This window comes from Cucumis melo, chromosome 1 (assembly GCF_025177605.1).
Source record: "Cucumis melo cultivar AY chromosome 1, USDA_Cmelo_AY_1.0, whole genome shotgun sequence".
Classification (NCBI taxonomy): Eukaryota; Viridiplantae; Streptophyta; class Magnoliopsida; order Cucurbitales; family Cucurbitaceae; genus Cucumis; species Cucumis melo.
Genome location: NC_066857.1, coordinates 37,113,036 through 37,131,009, shown reverse-complemented (window position 1 = coordinate 37,131,009; position 17,974 = coordinate 37,113,036). Strand labels below are relative to the sequence as shown.

The 17,974-nt window shown below is 29.6% G+C and overlaps 1 protein-coding gene across 4 annotated transcripts; it reads right to left on the bottom strand.

Moving 5' to 3' along the window:
* Positions 1-4,534: 4,534 nt before the first annotated feature.
* Positions 4,535-7,953, bottom strand: LOC103500652 (ethylene-responsive transcription factor RAP2-12). Of its 4 annotated transcripts, XR_007824696.1 has the most exons (4): positions 7,368-7,810; positions 5,505-6,446; positions 5,244-5,370; positions 4,535-4,885 (listed from the first exon to the last, which is right to left on the bottom strand). XR_007824696.1 is itself a non-coding variant. In XM_008464027.3 (3 exons), exons 1-2 carry the CDS (start codon positions 7,642-7,644, stop codon positions 5,554-5,556), a joined length of 1,170 nt encoding a protein of 389 aa, XP_008462249.3. In that variant the 5' UTR covers positions 7,645-7,953; the 3' UTR covers positions 5,059-5,370; positions 5,505-5,553. The 4 variants fall into 4 exon arrangements, 3 of the variants coding, with proteins under 3 accessions (XP_008462249.3, XP_050947459.1, XP_050947462.1); XM_008464027.3 differs by lacking the exon at positions 4,535-4,885 and having other exon boundaries at positions 5,059-5,370; positions 7,368-7,953; XM_051091502.1 differs by lacking the exon at positions 4,535-4,885 and having other exon boundaries at positions 5,059-5,370; positions 7,371-7,818.
* Positions 7,954-17,974: the final 10,021 nt, after the last annotated feature.

Here is a 17,974-nt window from a genome sequence, read left to right as displayed (position 1 = left end):
AAAATCAAATCTCACCGTATCTAATTTTATTGAGTTCATATTGGTAAAATATAGGGTTAGTTGCAATTATATCATCAAATAAATAAATTAGATTGATATAAAAACTAAAATCTCAAACATGTACAGTTGTTACCATCTCTACAATATTGTAAGTTTAAGAGTCAAATTTTAAGTACAATCAAAAGTTGTTTTTTTGCGATTCTCTCTAAATTTAATGATGCTTTGTAAATTTATAATGTGTCAATTTATCCTTTCGATCTTTAAGAACTTTTGATTTACTACAAAAAGATTTCGGATTATGTTTACAATTTGTCCATGTTGTTGGACAATAACGTGACTAAAACTTTTATATAAATCATATCGTTGATAACTTTGTTAACACATTCTTTTTTTCAAGTCATAGTCAATTAATCATATATAGCGATCGGTTTCTTTTTTTTATTATTATTAGTATAAGTTGGGAGTGAGAAATTTGAATCTGAAACATCTTAAATCTTAGTACATACAAATGCTTTTGTTGGCAATAATAAGTTTTTTTGATATCGTAAATTTAAAGTGCGTACAAATAACAAAGAAAAAGGAACGAAAAATTCTGACTAGAAGGGAAAAAATCAAAGTAATTAGATGATGAAGAAACACACTAAAAAAAGGAATTAAACCCAAAAGATACTAAACAAAACACTTGTAAGTAATTACTTGTTTAGTTATTAGTGAGTTAAGCACCTTTATAGGTAAAAAGCGACCCCACACTTTGAAGACATTGTCTTGGAGTTTGAAGGAATTGAATCCTGAAAATTAAGCAAAAGAAATTGAATTTTTAATTCACTTGATTTCTTTTAATATAAATATTATAGTATAGAAAAATTAATAAATTTATTTTAAATACTTCATTTTTTATTTTATTGAAGGGTTGGTTGCTTTTGGAGTTTCCTTTATTAATCTTACAAAAGTTGAAGTGTAGTTCCTAAGAAATTGTTGAAATCAATTACTTATTTGCTTAAACTTTGTTTAGTCATTGCTCTAAAATTTCCACCTTCTTTTCTTATACATTAGTTTCCTATTTGATTTTTTTAAAAAAATCTTCATATTTCTTTTTAAAAATTGCATAAAACTAAGACTTACAAAGAAAATTAAGACCGAAATATTGCTAGACAATTCGAAGCTTTAAAAACCCAATATTGATATAAAAATTAGCTTGACTCGGTGGTATTAGCATGTGCTCTATACTTAGAGATTAGAATTCTGTGTTAATAAATTTGAATTTAAGTTATAATTTACGTCTCTTTAACAAAATAATATTACTATTTTGATCGTCCTATCTTTGACTATCATACATATTAGTATTTTATGGTTGAAAGTAAACCGAGAGTAAAATTTTGCTATATTTAAAAACTAACTCAAAGTTTTACGATATTTCTTTACCCGTAGAATTCCTCTTTTTGTTTTAAGTTGCCATTTGCTTTATTAAAAAGAAGAGAGCACTTACCAAAGCTTTTCCTACAGATTCTCCATTGCCAAGTATTTCTTCTCTTAAATTAAGCTTTCTGTAATCAACATCCACATCGCATTTCAAAGCAACCTACAACCAAAATTCTCAATAAATTCAACCTTCATTAATCTAAAATTAACCCAATTCGATCTTCCATGGAAGAAAAACATCCGAATTGCAAAAACCGTTGTATTTGTAATTACACTCACAAACTTTCAATAATAATAATGAGACCTCTAGACATTTAAAAATGTTGAAATTAAACCTAAGACTTCCACTAATAGTAAAAATTGAACCCAACAAATGATAACATTAAATATACAAACAAAAAATTATTGTAAATGACAAATGGGTGAAAATATTAAATATATATATATATATACAAATAATTAAATTCTATCCTAATCTAAAATTTTGTTATATTTCGTAAATATTTGGTTCGTTTTTTTACTATATTTGAAAATATCTTTTTTCAATGTTATATAATTAATACAATTATGTAAACTGAAGGGTTTTGTTTTGAAATTTAAATAAGTTTAAGACTCAATTGGAAATTGACAAATGGCTTAATTGTCACAAAATTTCAATAATACCAATTATGTCCCTAAACATTTAAAAATATTAAACTTAAACTCTCGTACTTGTAATAATCGTAAAAATTGAATCTACCAGACGATAAAATTGAATTTTCAAATTAAAAAAAAAAAAGTTTATTGTAAATAACAAATGGATGAAAATATTTAAAATATAAAATTTTGTTGTATTTTGTAAATAGTTATTTGGTTAATTTTCAAAACTTATATAATCAACAAAGTTTCGTAAATTGAAGGGTTTTGTTTTAAAATTTAGATAAGTTTAAGCCTCAATGGTAAATTTTGTATTAAAAAGAAAAAGAAGAAGAAAAGAGAACCCTCACCTTCATCTTAATCACCTTCATGTGAAGCACAAACAGCTCTACACCAACATCACCAATAATCTTCATCTCAACAAATTCTCTCATCGTCTCCAACAAATCCACATCCAATTGATGCAACAACAGACGGGTTCGAACAATCCGTTCGCCGCTACGAGCAGGCTGAAATACTTCCGGCACTCGAATCGTTCCGATCATGGCGGATCCATCGTAGATCAAGAGAAGCCTTGACGGACTGTACTTGATTCCGATTTTGTTAGGGTTTTGAGAATTGAGAGTCAGAGTGAAAACCGATGAAAGAATTGGAGACCCAGATTTGAGGGTAATGTTGTACCAATCCAATCGCACTGATTGGAGAGAAAAAATCGGTTCTCGAGGTTTCAACAAGAAAATTACAGGCAAAGCGGCGATTGCAATAGCGATGATTGAAAAGATGGCGACAAAGAGAAGGAAAAGGCAGAATCGTTTTAAAGTATAAAGCGTACAAATCTGTTTGCAGCAAAAGCGATGGGAAAATGGAGTTTTGAATTCAAGAACATCCATGGATGGATGCCCATTTTAGGGGACAGGGAAATTAAATTAAGAATAGAAATTTCGAATTTGATTTCTTACTTTAGATTCTTAATCTCAAACTTGATGTAAACGTAACGAATTTTCGTTCTCGGTAAGCTATGATCGTAGTATTCTTATCCTTAATCTTAATAACAATATTAAGAATATGAATTTTTTTAATAATCAAGTAAATTACAAGGAAGTGTTCTTAATTTAGTACATTTTTTTTCTTCTTCTTTTGAACATTAATCAGTTTATGTGGAAACCTAATCCATCTACCTAATATGAAAAGTGGGTCTAATATGATTGTTTTTGGCTCTTTTTTTTTTTGTGTTGCATAAAACCTATTATAGTATCGATCTATTGGAGTTGGTTTTTGTGACTAACTTGCCTTCAAACTAACTACGGTCAGTTCCTTCAAATGGACTATGGTTGATTACCTTTGATCAATTAAGTCAATTTTTACCAATTGAATCTCTCCTTATGGCAACTGATAGGCTTTCAATTCGATCAATATCATTACGATGACAATAAGAGTAAAGTAAACCACCTAAGTCGTAATCAAATTACAATTATAAAATGTTTAAGTAAAACAATCCAATTACAATTTAGGATGGAAACCAACTATAATTGAGTTATCAATGCAATCTGGTCAACGCAATGAGAGAGCTATATTCTTATTTTTCTATGGTACAATTAATAATTGTCAAAATTTTGTAATTAGAAAATTGGTAATTCAGAAGATATCAATAAACAAACTCAATCATGCCAAGATGTGATAATATAGAACTTAATATAGAAAACTAGGGGAAATTGAAAGAATAATGATTTTGGTGTTTTGTCATAAAGAGCATATTTCTTCTTTAGTTTTTTTTATGGTCCATTAGAGTCACAAATGGAAAAGGATAGGGTTTTATCAATAGGATGAGTCATCCCACCCACCAAATGTACTCATTTGTAGATCTAACCTTATAGTTTATTCATATTATATATTCAAATCATATGTTAAAAAATAGTTTGAAAATATTGAATTGGATATCTTTTTTGTAAAAGTGGCCTTTTTAAAATAAAAAATGGGGATAAAAAAACTAGGATAGCTCATAAATTTAATCATGTTACACTTTAAAATTTGTCTCTTGATCCTTGAATTTCTAAGTTACAAATTTCATCTATACACTTAAAAAAAATTAGCCAAAATTTCAAATTTAATCCAATTACTTTAAAATTTAGGAAAATATTTCATTTTCTGATTTTGTTCTATGTCTATTTCTTCTTCTTCTTCTTCTTCTTCTTCTTCTTCTTCTTCTTCTTCTTCTTCTTCTTCTTTTTTTTGAAAAAACTCCTTAAATTTATATATTTGGTGCCTAAACCCTATACTATAAACCGGCCTTTTTTATAATAAAAAATCACATCTACAAAAAATACAAAATTTAAATATCAGAGAATTTCATTGGACATAGAATTCAAGTCTAATAAATTAGATATTTTTAAAAGAATTAAAATTTATTAGGAAATTACTAGACAAGAAATGAAAGTGGAAATTCAAAACTCTATTAAACACATTTTAAAAAAACACCAAATATTCGAGAAGCTCAAAATTTAAATTCCTTGTAATTTAAGTTAAAAACTACAGTAGTTTTCAATATTTTTCTAAATTTGTGATTTTCTTTTTTAAAGAAATATTGGGCTGAAAATAATAACAAAAAGAAGGAATTCAGCGGTTGGAAAAGTTTGGTAAAAGGGTGGAATCAAATCACATGCAAGAAAACAAAAAAGCTTAAAATAGGAACTTGCTCTGCAGCTGCTTAGAGAAACATGTGAGTGGTGAGAGTATGGTCAGGAAATGGCACATCACTTACTTTGATTATACAGACCACACCCACTCATTTTCCTCTGAATTCCCCCATGCTCTTCTTCTCCTCCTCAAAAAGCTGCAACTCAAGTTTATAAAAACACTTTCCATTACTGACAGTAAAGATCTTCACAATCCCATCAAAATTCACAAACAAGTGAAAAAAAAAAGATCTAAAAACAGGATAACATATTGGCAGGAATCAAAACAAACATTTTTCATTGCATATTTCCCAAGTGCAAAGAAGATGACTGAACCAAACTGTTCGCATCCATCATTTATATTTCATACAAATTCAAAAGGCTAAGAAATGAGATTCATTAAGTTTTCAACATACACAGCACAAACAAACCACAAGTAGTTTTTATCAGTACAAGCATATATATTAGTTTTGAGTTCTCCATATTATGGACTCAGAAACATGAAATGAAGCCTACCAAGTAAGTACTACTAAGAGTGTCCTCACATTCAACATACACACCAATAGCTATGTTTGTTAGGCCATTTTTGCTTATGCAGGCAGATCTCTCTCACGTCCATTCCCATAACAGATCACAAATGTTCCTGCAATAAGTCGTGTGAGATTTTTCAAGTTTTTACGGGCTCAAAACAAAAGATATATCATATCATCCTTAAGGAAGGAGTATACATGTTTGAAAAACTTAGGGAGGAACTGATATAAAGATGGTCAAACTCACTAATATGTAGCTTTTATTTACATAACCTAGCAAGCTGGAAAAGATTTGCTTAGAAGACACTGCCAACCATTCCTGCAAGATCGTCAAAGGTCCAAAGGTCGACTGAGTTTCCACCGTCCTGGTTCCCTGTCTCTCCTGCAAGGAAGGCATCCATTGATGCATCCCAGCTGCCATCGAGATATGGCATCTGGAAGTACTTCATTTCAGACTCAAAAGAAGACAACTCCTCAGATAAAGTCTTCTCAGAGCCTTGAGAAACCACCGTATTCTCTGGGCTATACTTGACTTTCTTCTTTGGAGAAGCATCCTCCACAAAGTGAGAATCTTCATTGTCCATGGCAGCTGAGAGAAAAGACGAGATTTCAGGCGTCCTTACACCCTGCTCTCCCCATCCAAAGTCAGAGTAATCAAAGGAGTTGCTTCCTTGATCTGAATTAAAGTACATGGGTGCAACATCAGAAGAAGCTGGACTGGTTTTTATTGCAATATCTCCATTCATAGCCAATGAATCCATGTTGGGAAGTTGATTTGTAAGTGGTTTTTCCTCCAGGAAACCCATTGTGCTATAGTATGCTTCATCGGAGTTATTCACGAAATTATTGTTCTGGATTGGATCTGGCTGGGTCTTTGCCAAGCTAGTTTTGGGAAGTGGTTCCTGGAGGTTTGGCTTTGCTGAACGTTTTCCACTGGTTCGTGGAGCTTCATAGGGAAAGTTAACCTTAGCTTTCTTTCCACGAATTCGTCGTGCTTCAGCATCATACGCTCGAGCAGCTTCTTCAGCAGTATTAAAAGTGCCCAGCCACACACGAACTCCTTTACGTGGGTCACGAATTTCTGCAGCCCATTTACCCCATGGTCGCTGTCGGATTCCCCTGTACTGATTCTTTCGCTTTCTTTTTGCTGATTTTTCTGCTTGTCCAGAGAATTCTACAGACTTTGAAGCTGCAAAGTATATATACCTTATTAAAGCAATGAAGAAGAAAGAATACACAGATCAGGAGGAGGGAAAAACATGGTAACAAAAATGAATCCATCCCTATCAACAAATAAAAAGGATTTAAGGGATTCAGAAACTAGAAAGGACAGAGTATGTAGAAAATGTTTGAAAAAGTTCAACTGATGATTCACTTTTTTTCAAATACCAATTAGCTATAATAAGATCAATAATTAGAAGGACCACCAAAAAGAAAAAGAAAGAATAAAGCGAGAGACCAAAAATTAGGTTCAAAGCATTTTAGGAATGACCAACCACTAAGCCACGATTTATCTGGCAATTACGTTAGCCGATCGAAAAATATTGACAACTTGAGAGAATTTTTATTTATAAAATTAAAAGGACAAAAAATGATCGAAAAGCAATAAACATCATAGAACAAATTCTGTTATGCGATAATTTCTTTCATCAATATTTAGGGTACTAATAAGAAAAATCTAAAATTAGAGGCGGAAAAGCTTGACTATAATCAAATAAAAAATATAAATCCATGGCTATTGGCTAGATCTAGCACTCCACCCCTCTTCTCCCCTTTTCTTTCATTAAAAATCAGTAGAATATTTTTCAGTTTATTCCTAAAAAAATCACTTCAGCAGTTCGATACCTAATGATCAGAAAGTGAATTTCCAGAGAAAATACCATACTCCCCTAAACATCTACCAAAATCAAGAAGGCGACAGATAACGGATCTACCATAAACCAGCTGAATGTTGAAAACAGAAAGAGAACAAACAGACGCCATGCATTAAAACCCATCATCCACTGATCAGAACATAGACAGACGATCAACTTCAAACAAGCAGTAAGGCTTAAAACCAACATCAAAACACCGATCCAAAAAGTCAAATGAATTAAGAAAAGAAAGTTACCACGAGCTGAAGGAACAGGAGGGTTTCCAGCAGCAGAAAAGGCAAGAGGTTTGGTATCGAGGAGCTCCTCCACATCAAATTCCAAATCGGAATCATCCTTGAAATGCTTGAAATCAGTCTCGAAATCATCATCAATGTCAATGATATCAGACTTAACCGGCTTGGACAATTGATTTCCGAAGGCAGGTTTCTTCAGATTAGGCCAAAGGTGTTCGCCGGTGACTCGCCGGGAGCGAGTCGGCGGAATGAAGCCGGAGATTATAGCACCTCCACACATTATTGAAGAAGAAGGAAAACACAAACAGCTGAGTGAAAAAAGATTTTGAGAGAGAGAGAGAGAGAAAATTGGGGATTTTTGGAAATCTGAGAAAAGAAATTGGAATGAAATGGAAGTTTAATTGATGAGAAGTGAAATTAGTTTTAAGAGGAAGGGATTCTTGATTAGGGTTTTTAATCAATGGTTAGGTGAGTCTTTCTTGTAAGAAAGTGGGAAGCGTTGGCAATTTGCAAGTGGGACCCAGTTCTCGTGAAATCCCCTTTTTACCCTTTTTCGCTATGACGTCAACTATACAGCTCGTTCCCGCCCTCCCCCCAGTGTCGACGCCACGACAGTGAAAGGGTTTTTCTTTCCTTTTATTTTTATTTTCTATTTTAATTTCTTTTTTTTTTTCCTCGTATTCGAAATTAATAAAAGTTCGAAACTATTTACAAAATATATACAAAATTTTGATCGGTCATTTTTAGCTTATTGTACTTTTTTTTAGATTTAAGAATATATATACATATTATTGTGTATTGAATATTTAACGTATGACGAAAAGATAAATAAATGACTCGATCCCTATGTTTTGAATTTGTTGTTGATTTTTTAAATAATTTTTTATTTGTTATCTATTATCATTTCTATTCTCGAGTTTGAAAATATATTCAAATATAATATTTTATTTTATGAAAATTATGACAATTCAATTAGTTTTAGTAAATATTTCTTTTGAGATATTAAATCGAAGATTTTGAACTATGATTAAAAGTAAATAATTGAATATACAGAGATTGAAATTAAATGAATTAATAATATAGAGATCAAAATAATAGTTAAAACACATTCGTTTGTGAGCTTTGCATAATCAAATTTTCAAATAAAGTGTCCTAAGATTTTTTTTCGAGGAAAATAACAAAAACAAGATAAGATACGTCGGAATAGGAGAAACAGTAATAAAAGACGAGTGCTCATTTAATATCTTAGAGGTAAAAAAAAAAGAGTCAAAGTATTTTATTTCATCGACAAGCATGAATAAAAGATATATTATCTAGATCACTTGAACAAACATCCTTTTTATTTTGAAAAACAAAAAGTTGTAAACTTAATCCTCCATCTTACTATTATTATTATGGTTATTTTTTGCAAAGAGCAAACTTTACCAATAATATACTTTATCAGGTCCGATACACTCCTCTTAATGATACTACTACATCACTGACAAACTCTTAACAACAACATGATATATTATCTATACTAAAAAAAATCAAGTCTAAAATTCTTTTGTTTATAAATTATCTTACATTACGATGTACCTCGAAATTATTGCTAAAATTGTTTTAACTTTCAACTACAAAAATGTTGATTTCAAATAATTTTGTTTTGGGAGTACATAGCATGTGACATTCTTCAAGGGGGTGTGGCATTCAAAGGAGTAGGCTTGTCTGCCTAATTCTATGCCCTAAGTCATATGTGTTTCATTGTTTTTGTGATTAAGAAAAAAAATAGTCAGTTTACCAAACTTGACTCTACCAACAAAACAATGACTATTTGAAACTTTCCCTTCTTTACTTTTTCCAAATTTCTCACAATCCCAACAAATTTTAAAATCTTACCTTTAGTTTTAATTTACAAAACCCTTCATTTTCTCTTTGTTCCCCCCCCCCCCCCCCCCAACAACTTTGATCTACTTCTTCAAATTAAATTAAACCACCTCAATCTTTTTTATTTATAATATATATATGTATATAATATTAATTTTTCATTTTGGTTGATTAACATATTTTTTTTCGTTTGATATTTATCGACGTGATCGATATAATTTTTTTACTTTTATGTTAAATATGCTGTTAGAATTTTAATTTTACGTTTAATAATTTACTGAACCATTGAAAATGAATAACTATTAGTCGATGTAAAAAAGATAAAGAAAGTAAGAAAAAAAAGGCATTTGTTAAAATGTTATTGTTGCAATTGCGACCAATCAGTCAAATAAAATATCTATAAATTGTAGTATCTAAGAAAAAGAAACTTATAACATATATTTTTAATATATCATTTTATGAAGTATTGATTCGATAATTTTATTTTAGAAAAAAGATATAGTAAAATATTAAATTCATTTTTATAAAATATAGCAAAGTCTGTTTAATTTTTTTCTATATTTTGTATTTTGTATATTGATGATCATTTATTTACTCTAACATAAAAAATACAAATTATAGAAAATAGTTAGTGGGTTTTATTTAAAAAACCAAATTTATATTTTATTAATTATCTATACTGAAATCTCATAAATCTTCAATCTTTTAAGTTTCATAATTATTTATAGAACGTACTTTTTGTTCCATACATATTCAGTAGAGATGAGCGTGATTAACTAAAAAATCGAGTCGACGGACCAAAATCAATATGGAGAGGTTCAATCGGCGTTGGTTTGGAAAAATTCCAAACTTACAACATTTTTTTAAAAATAAAAAATTTAAATTGATCAATCAACATATGGTTTATATTCGTTTATAGTCGTAATCGACTTGAATATTTATCAAATCAACCCTAATTGGTTCGATGTCGACTTAGTTGAAAAACGAACTCTGATAGTCAATCACCCATCGTGAGAAGATATTTGGGATATTGTTTAACATTAAATTAATTGGATATCGTTAAATCAAGTGGATAGAATTTAACTTTGTTTAATAATTTAATTTAATGAAAAGTTCAGAATATGTATAATAGAATTTGTTTGTAAAATTTAAACAGAATTGTGTTGAATTAAAACGTAGAACAAAAGAGGGAATTAGAAAAACGACGCGTAGTTGACTTGTAAGGCACACGAATATTCTAATTTTTGTTTCTTTACAATTTAGGGTGTGTTTGGGGGAAGGAAAGAGTTATGGAAGAAAAGGATTATAATAATCCTAGGATTATGATAATTCTAGTATTATGATAATATGTGTTTGAGGAATAGATTATTATTGGTAGTGTTGTGGTAATATGTGTTTGGGAGAGAAAATATGAAAGGTAGTGTTATGATGGTATGTGTTTGGAGGAGGGATTATGATAATAGTGTTATGGTAATATGTGTTTGGGAGAAGAGTTATGATTGTAGTAATTTAAAAAACAATAATAAATTTTTGATTGGATTGTTTGGGTAGGGTAATGTAGAGTTGTAAAAAAGTAAAAATAGGATAAGATAGGGTTATTTAGGGATTAGGATAACCCTAATCCCCCTTTATCATAATCCTTGGGCCAAACACGGTTTGGCCCAATTTCCTAATCTTTTTCCTCCTAAAACCCCACCCCCAAACATACCCTTAAAGTCACAAGAAGCTCTAATAGGCCATAAAAAGACAATTTCCATTTTTCTTTCATTTTTCGTTTCATCCTTTCCATTAACTTTCAATTACTTTATCTAAAATATAACTATGGAGTGAGAGATAATTAATTTCAAACAGTCACGTGAACAAACAAACAAAAAAAAAAAACTCTTGATTTGATTTTTCTATAAAATATAAATATTTTATTTTGGACAGTTTCTCTTATAAAATACAATATTTTAGAATTTGAAAAACGGGTTAAAATTATATTGAAAATTCGAACTTACAAGAATAACGCTTTGAAGTATATGGACCCAAAAAAACAAGACTCGAAATCTATGAATCAAAATTTTTTTTCTTTCATTTATAATTCCTACTATTTAAATCAAGTCCCACGTTGAAAAGTAATTTTGTTAAAATAAATAAATAACTTTTTCTTGTATAAATATCTATCAATAAAAATAAGATAAAAAAAAAAAACTTTATAAAGGGTGTTTCTTCGCTACTATTATAGTAATCAAACTCAAAATATTTACATGAAGGAATACTTATCATAAATAGTAAAAATTTGAAACTATTTATAGTAAAAAAATTTAAATAAATTATAAAAAATTTAATAAATTTTACTATATTTTATAAATAGATTCTACAGACAATTTATAGTTTGAGAGGATAGCAATAACAGATTATATCGTTAATAAAAACCTATCGGTGATACAATCCATTACGGATAAAGTTAGCCATCAAATTTGACGATGGCGTCCGAGCTTTGTGGTACAATTTTCCCCTTTTACTTATACTTTTAAATTTTAATTAATAAAATTAATATTTTCATTTATTTAATGTTTTTTTATTATTATTATTTTTGTGGGCCATGTGTACGATTTAATTTTATGAAAAGGGGAATAAATTTGAGGAGGTTCATGCACTCAATAATATATACTCTTATTTCACAATATTCCAAATTTATTATATTACAACCTTATAACCCCCACTTGACAAGTCAAGACATTGTTGTCATTTTCACGTACGGATATATATATATAGGGCCCACCAACCCTCTTGAGTCCAATGTCCATTCATTATTTGATCCCGTAGATTACGTACGATAATACTCTTTTTAACATAAAGTTGTAAATATGGTAATTAGATTTAAACTATTTATATATATGTAATAATATTTTTTAAAAAATTATACTAAAATTTATTTACGGTAAACTCGTTCTATCGTATCGGAATATTTTATTAATAATAGATTTTGTTATATTTGTAATTTTTTTTAAATATTGTTATATAATTAATTATTATTTCTAAAATTTTGTTTTTTTTTTTCTATAAATTTGTTACAAAATCATTTACATTAAAGTTTTAGACGGGATAATTTGAGAGTGATTAAAATATTTGCGTATTTAGTAATATATTTTAGAAAAGTTGTAGATCGATGAACTTTTATCGTTGATAGATTCAGCTTATCATTGATACATCGACTAATATTTTTAACATAGTCTATTAGTAATAGATTTTCCTATCTTTGTAATTTTTAAAATATGTTGCTATCTAAATTATTATTTCAAAACTCTTAAATCCATTTTAACTCTATAGTTTATTAACTAATAAAGTATTGTAAATTTTAAATCAAAACAAACTATGTTGCTGAAAAGAAAAATCAATATTTTTGTTGCAACTCGAGCTTTAAGTTATGTTTGATTCGTGCATATGTGGATTAATATGGAACATTTGATTATTCAAATAGGTCGTTTAAAAATATGCATGAGTTTATGTTTGAAAATTTTTCTATAACCTTAAGGATTAAATTTGGACCTAGCTCTTAAGCCAACCAATGATTATTGTGGGTTTGATTAGCCTTTTTGGTCAAATTAAGCTCTATTCAATTCAATGTTGAGTATTGACAATTTAATATCAAATTGGAGTAAATTAGTTTATTCAATTAAACGGTCATGATATGCATACACAACATCGTCCAAATCTATCAACATTTGTCTTGAAGTTGAATGTTTATCATATTATCGTTGATTTTAAAAACGACGTGAACGTGATGATTCATAATTGGTCCAAAATTTCTCATTCAACTTAGTGTCCTTCATTTTATAGTTTTCAATAATAAATATTTAGGGGATGTTTGCCCCTAGGATTAGAGAGGAGTGGAGTGTGTTTGGTCGATTAGGATTTTCCTAATCCTAATATTTTGATAATACTTGTTCTTACTCATATTTCTTCTCCTCCTCCTTACATCCACTCTCTCAATAAGCTCCAAATATTTACAAAGTAAAAATAGAAAGCCAAGCCAAAGCGAAATTCTAATAGCAACTACTACAGAAGAAAACAATGACAATAAAAGCTAAGATAATAATCTGTACCGCAAACGCATACTATCATAAGTCACTCCTCAGTCCTCGCCTCAAACGTTCCTTTAACGTTTAATAAATAAAAAAGAAAATGTTAAGACGTAAAACCTGAATCTATAGATGATGTTGCTTTTCTCAAAGGATATTAGAGAAGTCGTATATTCTTAGCCACAAAAGAAAAATCATATATATTGGTTACCAACAAATTTTTATTGACAACTACCTAAACTGCACAAAAATGGTGCGAATGGGTGTCATCGCTCAAATCTTTTAATAATTCACATTTGGTTCTAGCAAGGCATAATAACACAACACAAGTTGGAGTTTTCGAATATTAATATAAATATGTTAATGGGCCCACGTGGGCCTTCGTGGGCCCAATGTGTTCACATGGTGGATTAGATCAACATCGGATCGAATCAGGCCCAAAGAACTCTACGTAATATATTATTGCTTTCCTTTCATCTCTACTTCAATATAATCTCAAATCACGGTAAAAAAACACACAAAGGGTATCGTGTATAATTTTGTCGTGTAGTGGAGCAAGTTGATTCGTGGACTGGATTTAACAAAGGGAAAGAGTTGATGAATGTAATGTAGGTTTGTTAGAGCCACGTCAATGCGTGTTGTTATGAGAAAGAAAGCCAAGTGGCACAACTGGGATATATTAAAATGGCGTCTCATTCGAACTTATCGCCAACTCTTTCGAATTTGTCCAAGTTGCCCCTGCCAGATCGGACGCCATTTGTCCAAGTTGCCTCGGGGGATAAATTTGAAAGTGATTATAAAGTGAATTATGGCTTAATTATTATTTTATTATTTATTCATTTGAGAAACGTCACGTTTTATTATTATTTTACTATCTTAACCAAATTTACTATGATCGGTTCAGTGGCGGTTTTATAAAAAAATCGACTTCGATCGATTGATAATCACTCCTAATTGTATTGTTGTCATATATAAATTTCAAAATGCACACACGTTATTTCACTCATATTATCTTCTGCCCAAATTTACCACTAAAAAGGTATGCAATTGAAAATAATAATTAAAAAAGTAAATAAATAAAACTTAAAATGGAAATGCAAAGTAATGTCAGACGTTGAAATTTAATTATAAAATGGGCATGAAATATTTAGTATTGATGTATTATTTAATTGATGAAAAATGAAAAATCATTGTATTAAACTAACATAATATAATAATAATAATAATAAAAGAAACACGAACATAAAACATATCACGACGTGATAGAAAAGGAAAAAGAAAACTCTACAAGTAGATATAGCCCAAGAGAAAGTTGGAGGGACATTAATTCACATCAATCAAGTTTTAAATGAAATAATGTGAAGATTCAACGAAAAATAATTTAATAAAAATTTTGTATTGTAAAAAAGAATAAAACTTTCTTTGAATTTTCTTGAACACATACCCAATTGAAATATATATAATTCAAAAATTGAATGAAAATCTTGAAATTTTAATAAAAATTGAGAAAATTGGAAAGTTTTGTGCACCGAAATTACGAGATATCGACCGAAATTTTGAACTATGTGTAATTTTAATAAAAATTGAGAAAATTGAAAAGTTTTGTACACCGAAATTACGAGATATCGACCGAAATTTTGAACTATGTGTATGAGTAGCATATCATACAATATGTTATGATTAGTAATAATTCAAAATAAAGTCTAAAGATTATGAGTGAATGGAAATTCATAGTTAAAAATTATGGTAAATTACATATAAAGTATGTTGACTGATCGGACGGCCACGATGAAGGTTCCATGTAACAAGGTCGGCTAGATAAATCATCCGACGTGGAGTGGAGGGCCACGGGAGTTAGTACACGCCTTCTGCCCACCTCAGCTTTTGAGAATTATAATCTTTCGTGATAGGGTGACAGCGACTCTGTCACCCCTTTGGTCACCATCCAGTAACATCACGTCACGTCACAAACTGATTGTAAAGCTCCGTCTCTTACATCACAGCTCTCGTGTCCGTCACTGTTGTTAACCTTACCCAAACAGACAACCCCAATCATTTCATTCGTGGCCCATTTGATTAAGACCATATAACCGAAAGGGAAAGCGGATCTGGGCTTTAACCCAATATTGAAGGCCCAAACTATTTGTAAATCCAAGCCCAATCCAATTATTCTACAATTGATTGTTCAAATTTTGTGGATTTTAGTTAGAACTTTTAAAATAGTTGAATATACAATTTTTTAATATTTTGGTTAGTAAACTTTATTTAAACTTAGAGGTAAGTTTTAGTTGGAGACTAAAATTAACAACATTTTGGCTTTCGATATTTGTTTATTTGGTAATTAACAAATAAAAACCATTCAAATATGAAAAGTAAAGTGATAAAACAATAACAATAGTAAAAACACGACGTACTAAAAATACGAATACTAAAATAACAGTAGATTTAAAAGCATTGGAATACAAGTTCTCGAAGTGTGGGCACATTGGAATCTAGAGTCATGCTAGATGACTTGAAAGCGATTGAACGGGAATGTACTAAAAATATGAATACTAAAATAAGTTACTCGAGAAGGATGTACATTCTATCGTGGAGATGGTTATTTTTTTTTTAAGGATATTGCGTGTATTGAAAAATATTTAAACTTTATTGCTTTTGTTATTGCTTAAGATAGGAGAACAAATTGACTTGTGCTATTGCGAGTTTGACATCTTTTACCGTCTAATTTTTTATTTGAAAACAATTGTATGATACTCTCTCATTTAGTTTAACGAATATCTTGCTAAATAATTGGTTGGGTTTCATTTTATGATTACTGGTTCTAACAAGAAGAAAAAATGTATTTAAAAAAAGGGGAAGGTAATTTGAAAGTAGCAAAGTCCAACTAAAACAAACATAAACTTTATAGTCGAGAGAACGTACTAAAAATCGAGGACATGTGAATAAAGTAAAACAAAAATTCAACTATCTATATCTATTAGCTTAAGTTGATAGGCTATTATAGGCTATTTTGATGATAAATTTTGTACTTTTTTTTACTTTCATTTTTTTTTATTGGTTATTAAGATTGTGGTTGTAGTTAATAAAAAATTAAAAATTAAAAACTATTTGCTAATTTATTTATTTCAAAAAAAAATTATGGGATCTTAAGTACTGCCTTAATGGAGATGGTATGAACAATTTAAAACACTATATTTTATCCTTTTATTTTCTGAAATTAGATGACATAGAAAAAATGGAAAAAAGAACGGCAAATTGAGAAAGGTGAGCTTGCGGTGCGCCATATTATGTGGCAGCGAAACAGAAATTGGACCATATGGAGTCCGTATGGTTCGGCTATAGATAGCCGCCCCAAGCTGACGCAACACACTGATCAAACCACGTCAAACCGTCAAGCGTCGGTTCCCTTTCACAATTGAATTTCATAGTTATCTGTTTTTGTTTTTTTAAATTTTAGTTTTTAACTAATAGATAGAATTTCCATTTGTTTATACATTAAATTCAAAGTATTAATTTTGTTGAAGATAACATAAACTTTATTATATTTATAATCATTTCAAAAATATTGTTACACGTTTGATTATTATCATAAAATTGTTACCTATTATGGATGCTTTTTAAATATTATTTACTTTATTATAAGATACAAACTAATGTAAAATTTGAAAATAGTGTCGTTGATATTAAATTTTAATTAAGGAAAAGCACACATGACTCTCGCACAATACAAATAATTGAATTTGTAATTTGAGAAATATAAGATTAGCAAAAACGATTATGATGTCTAAACTAGTAAGAGAATTATGAAATAGAGTTACTATATGAAACCATAACGTAGGTGGATTTGTAGGGATTTTATATGCAGTCTATATTTGTTCAACTAAAATTAGGATATAAGTTTTATAATTCTAGATAAGATAAATTGTCTCTTAAGTTGAATGGGTCAAAGCATGTCGAACGGATAAAATTGATCTTGGGGCACTGGCTTGGACTTGACTTAAGCCAACCCTATTTTATAGGTTAACGTTGATCTTTAACCGTCTCTTTTGTCTCATATAGTGCTTAATGAATTTGTTATTTTAAAACATCAATTAATCTTTCGATTTAACATCACCGATAAACATTTATTTTAAAAAAAGAAATATGCTATCAATTAGGGGTGAGCATCATAAACCAAAAAACCAAGTAGACAAACCAAATTAAAGTCGACCGGTCAGCCGAAAAACGAGAGGAATCAATCAAGGTCGGTTTCGAAAAGTTTCAAATTGAGAATTTCTAAAAAATATTTTTAAGTGAAACCGATCTAACCGACCGACCCTTACTCATCCACGATGTGATCGGTTCGAGGACCAACTGATGATCTCCCTTGATGAATAATAACGATTACAATAATAACCACTAAATGATAGATTTGATATTTTTAAAATCTTTTATGAGTTGATTAATCACGTTTAATAATTTTGTAAATATTTTATTATGTGCTATTTTTAAAATTTCTCTCTTAAAGTATGCTATTTGCTCTAATTTTGTTGAGTAATAACAACAATAAATATCTCATAGAGAGACGAGCCCCATGTGAAGAAACTTTAGAGGTACATTGTCGTATTGTAGCTGTTGCAAAGAAAGGACAGATATTTGTCGACTTTTTATATATGTTACATTTCCAATATATTTATT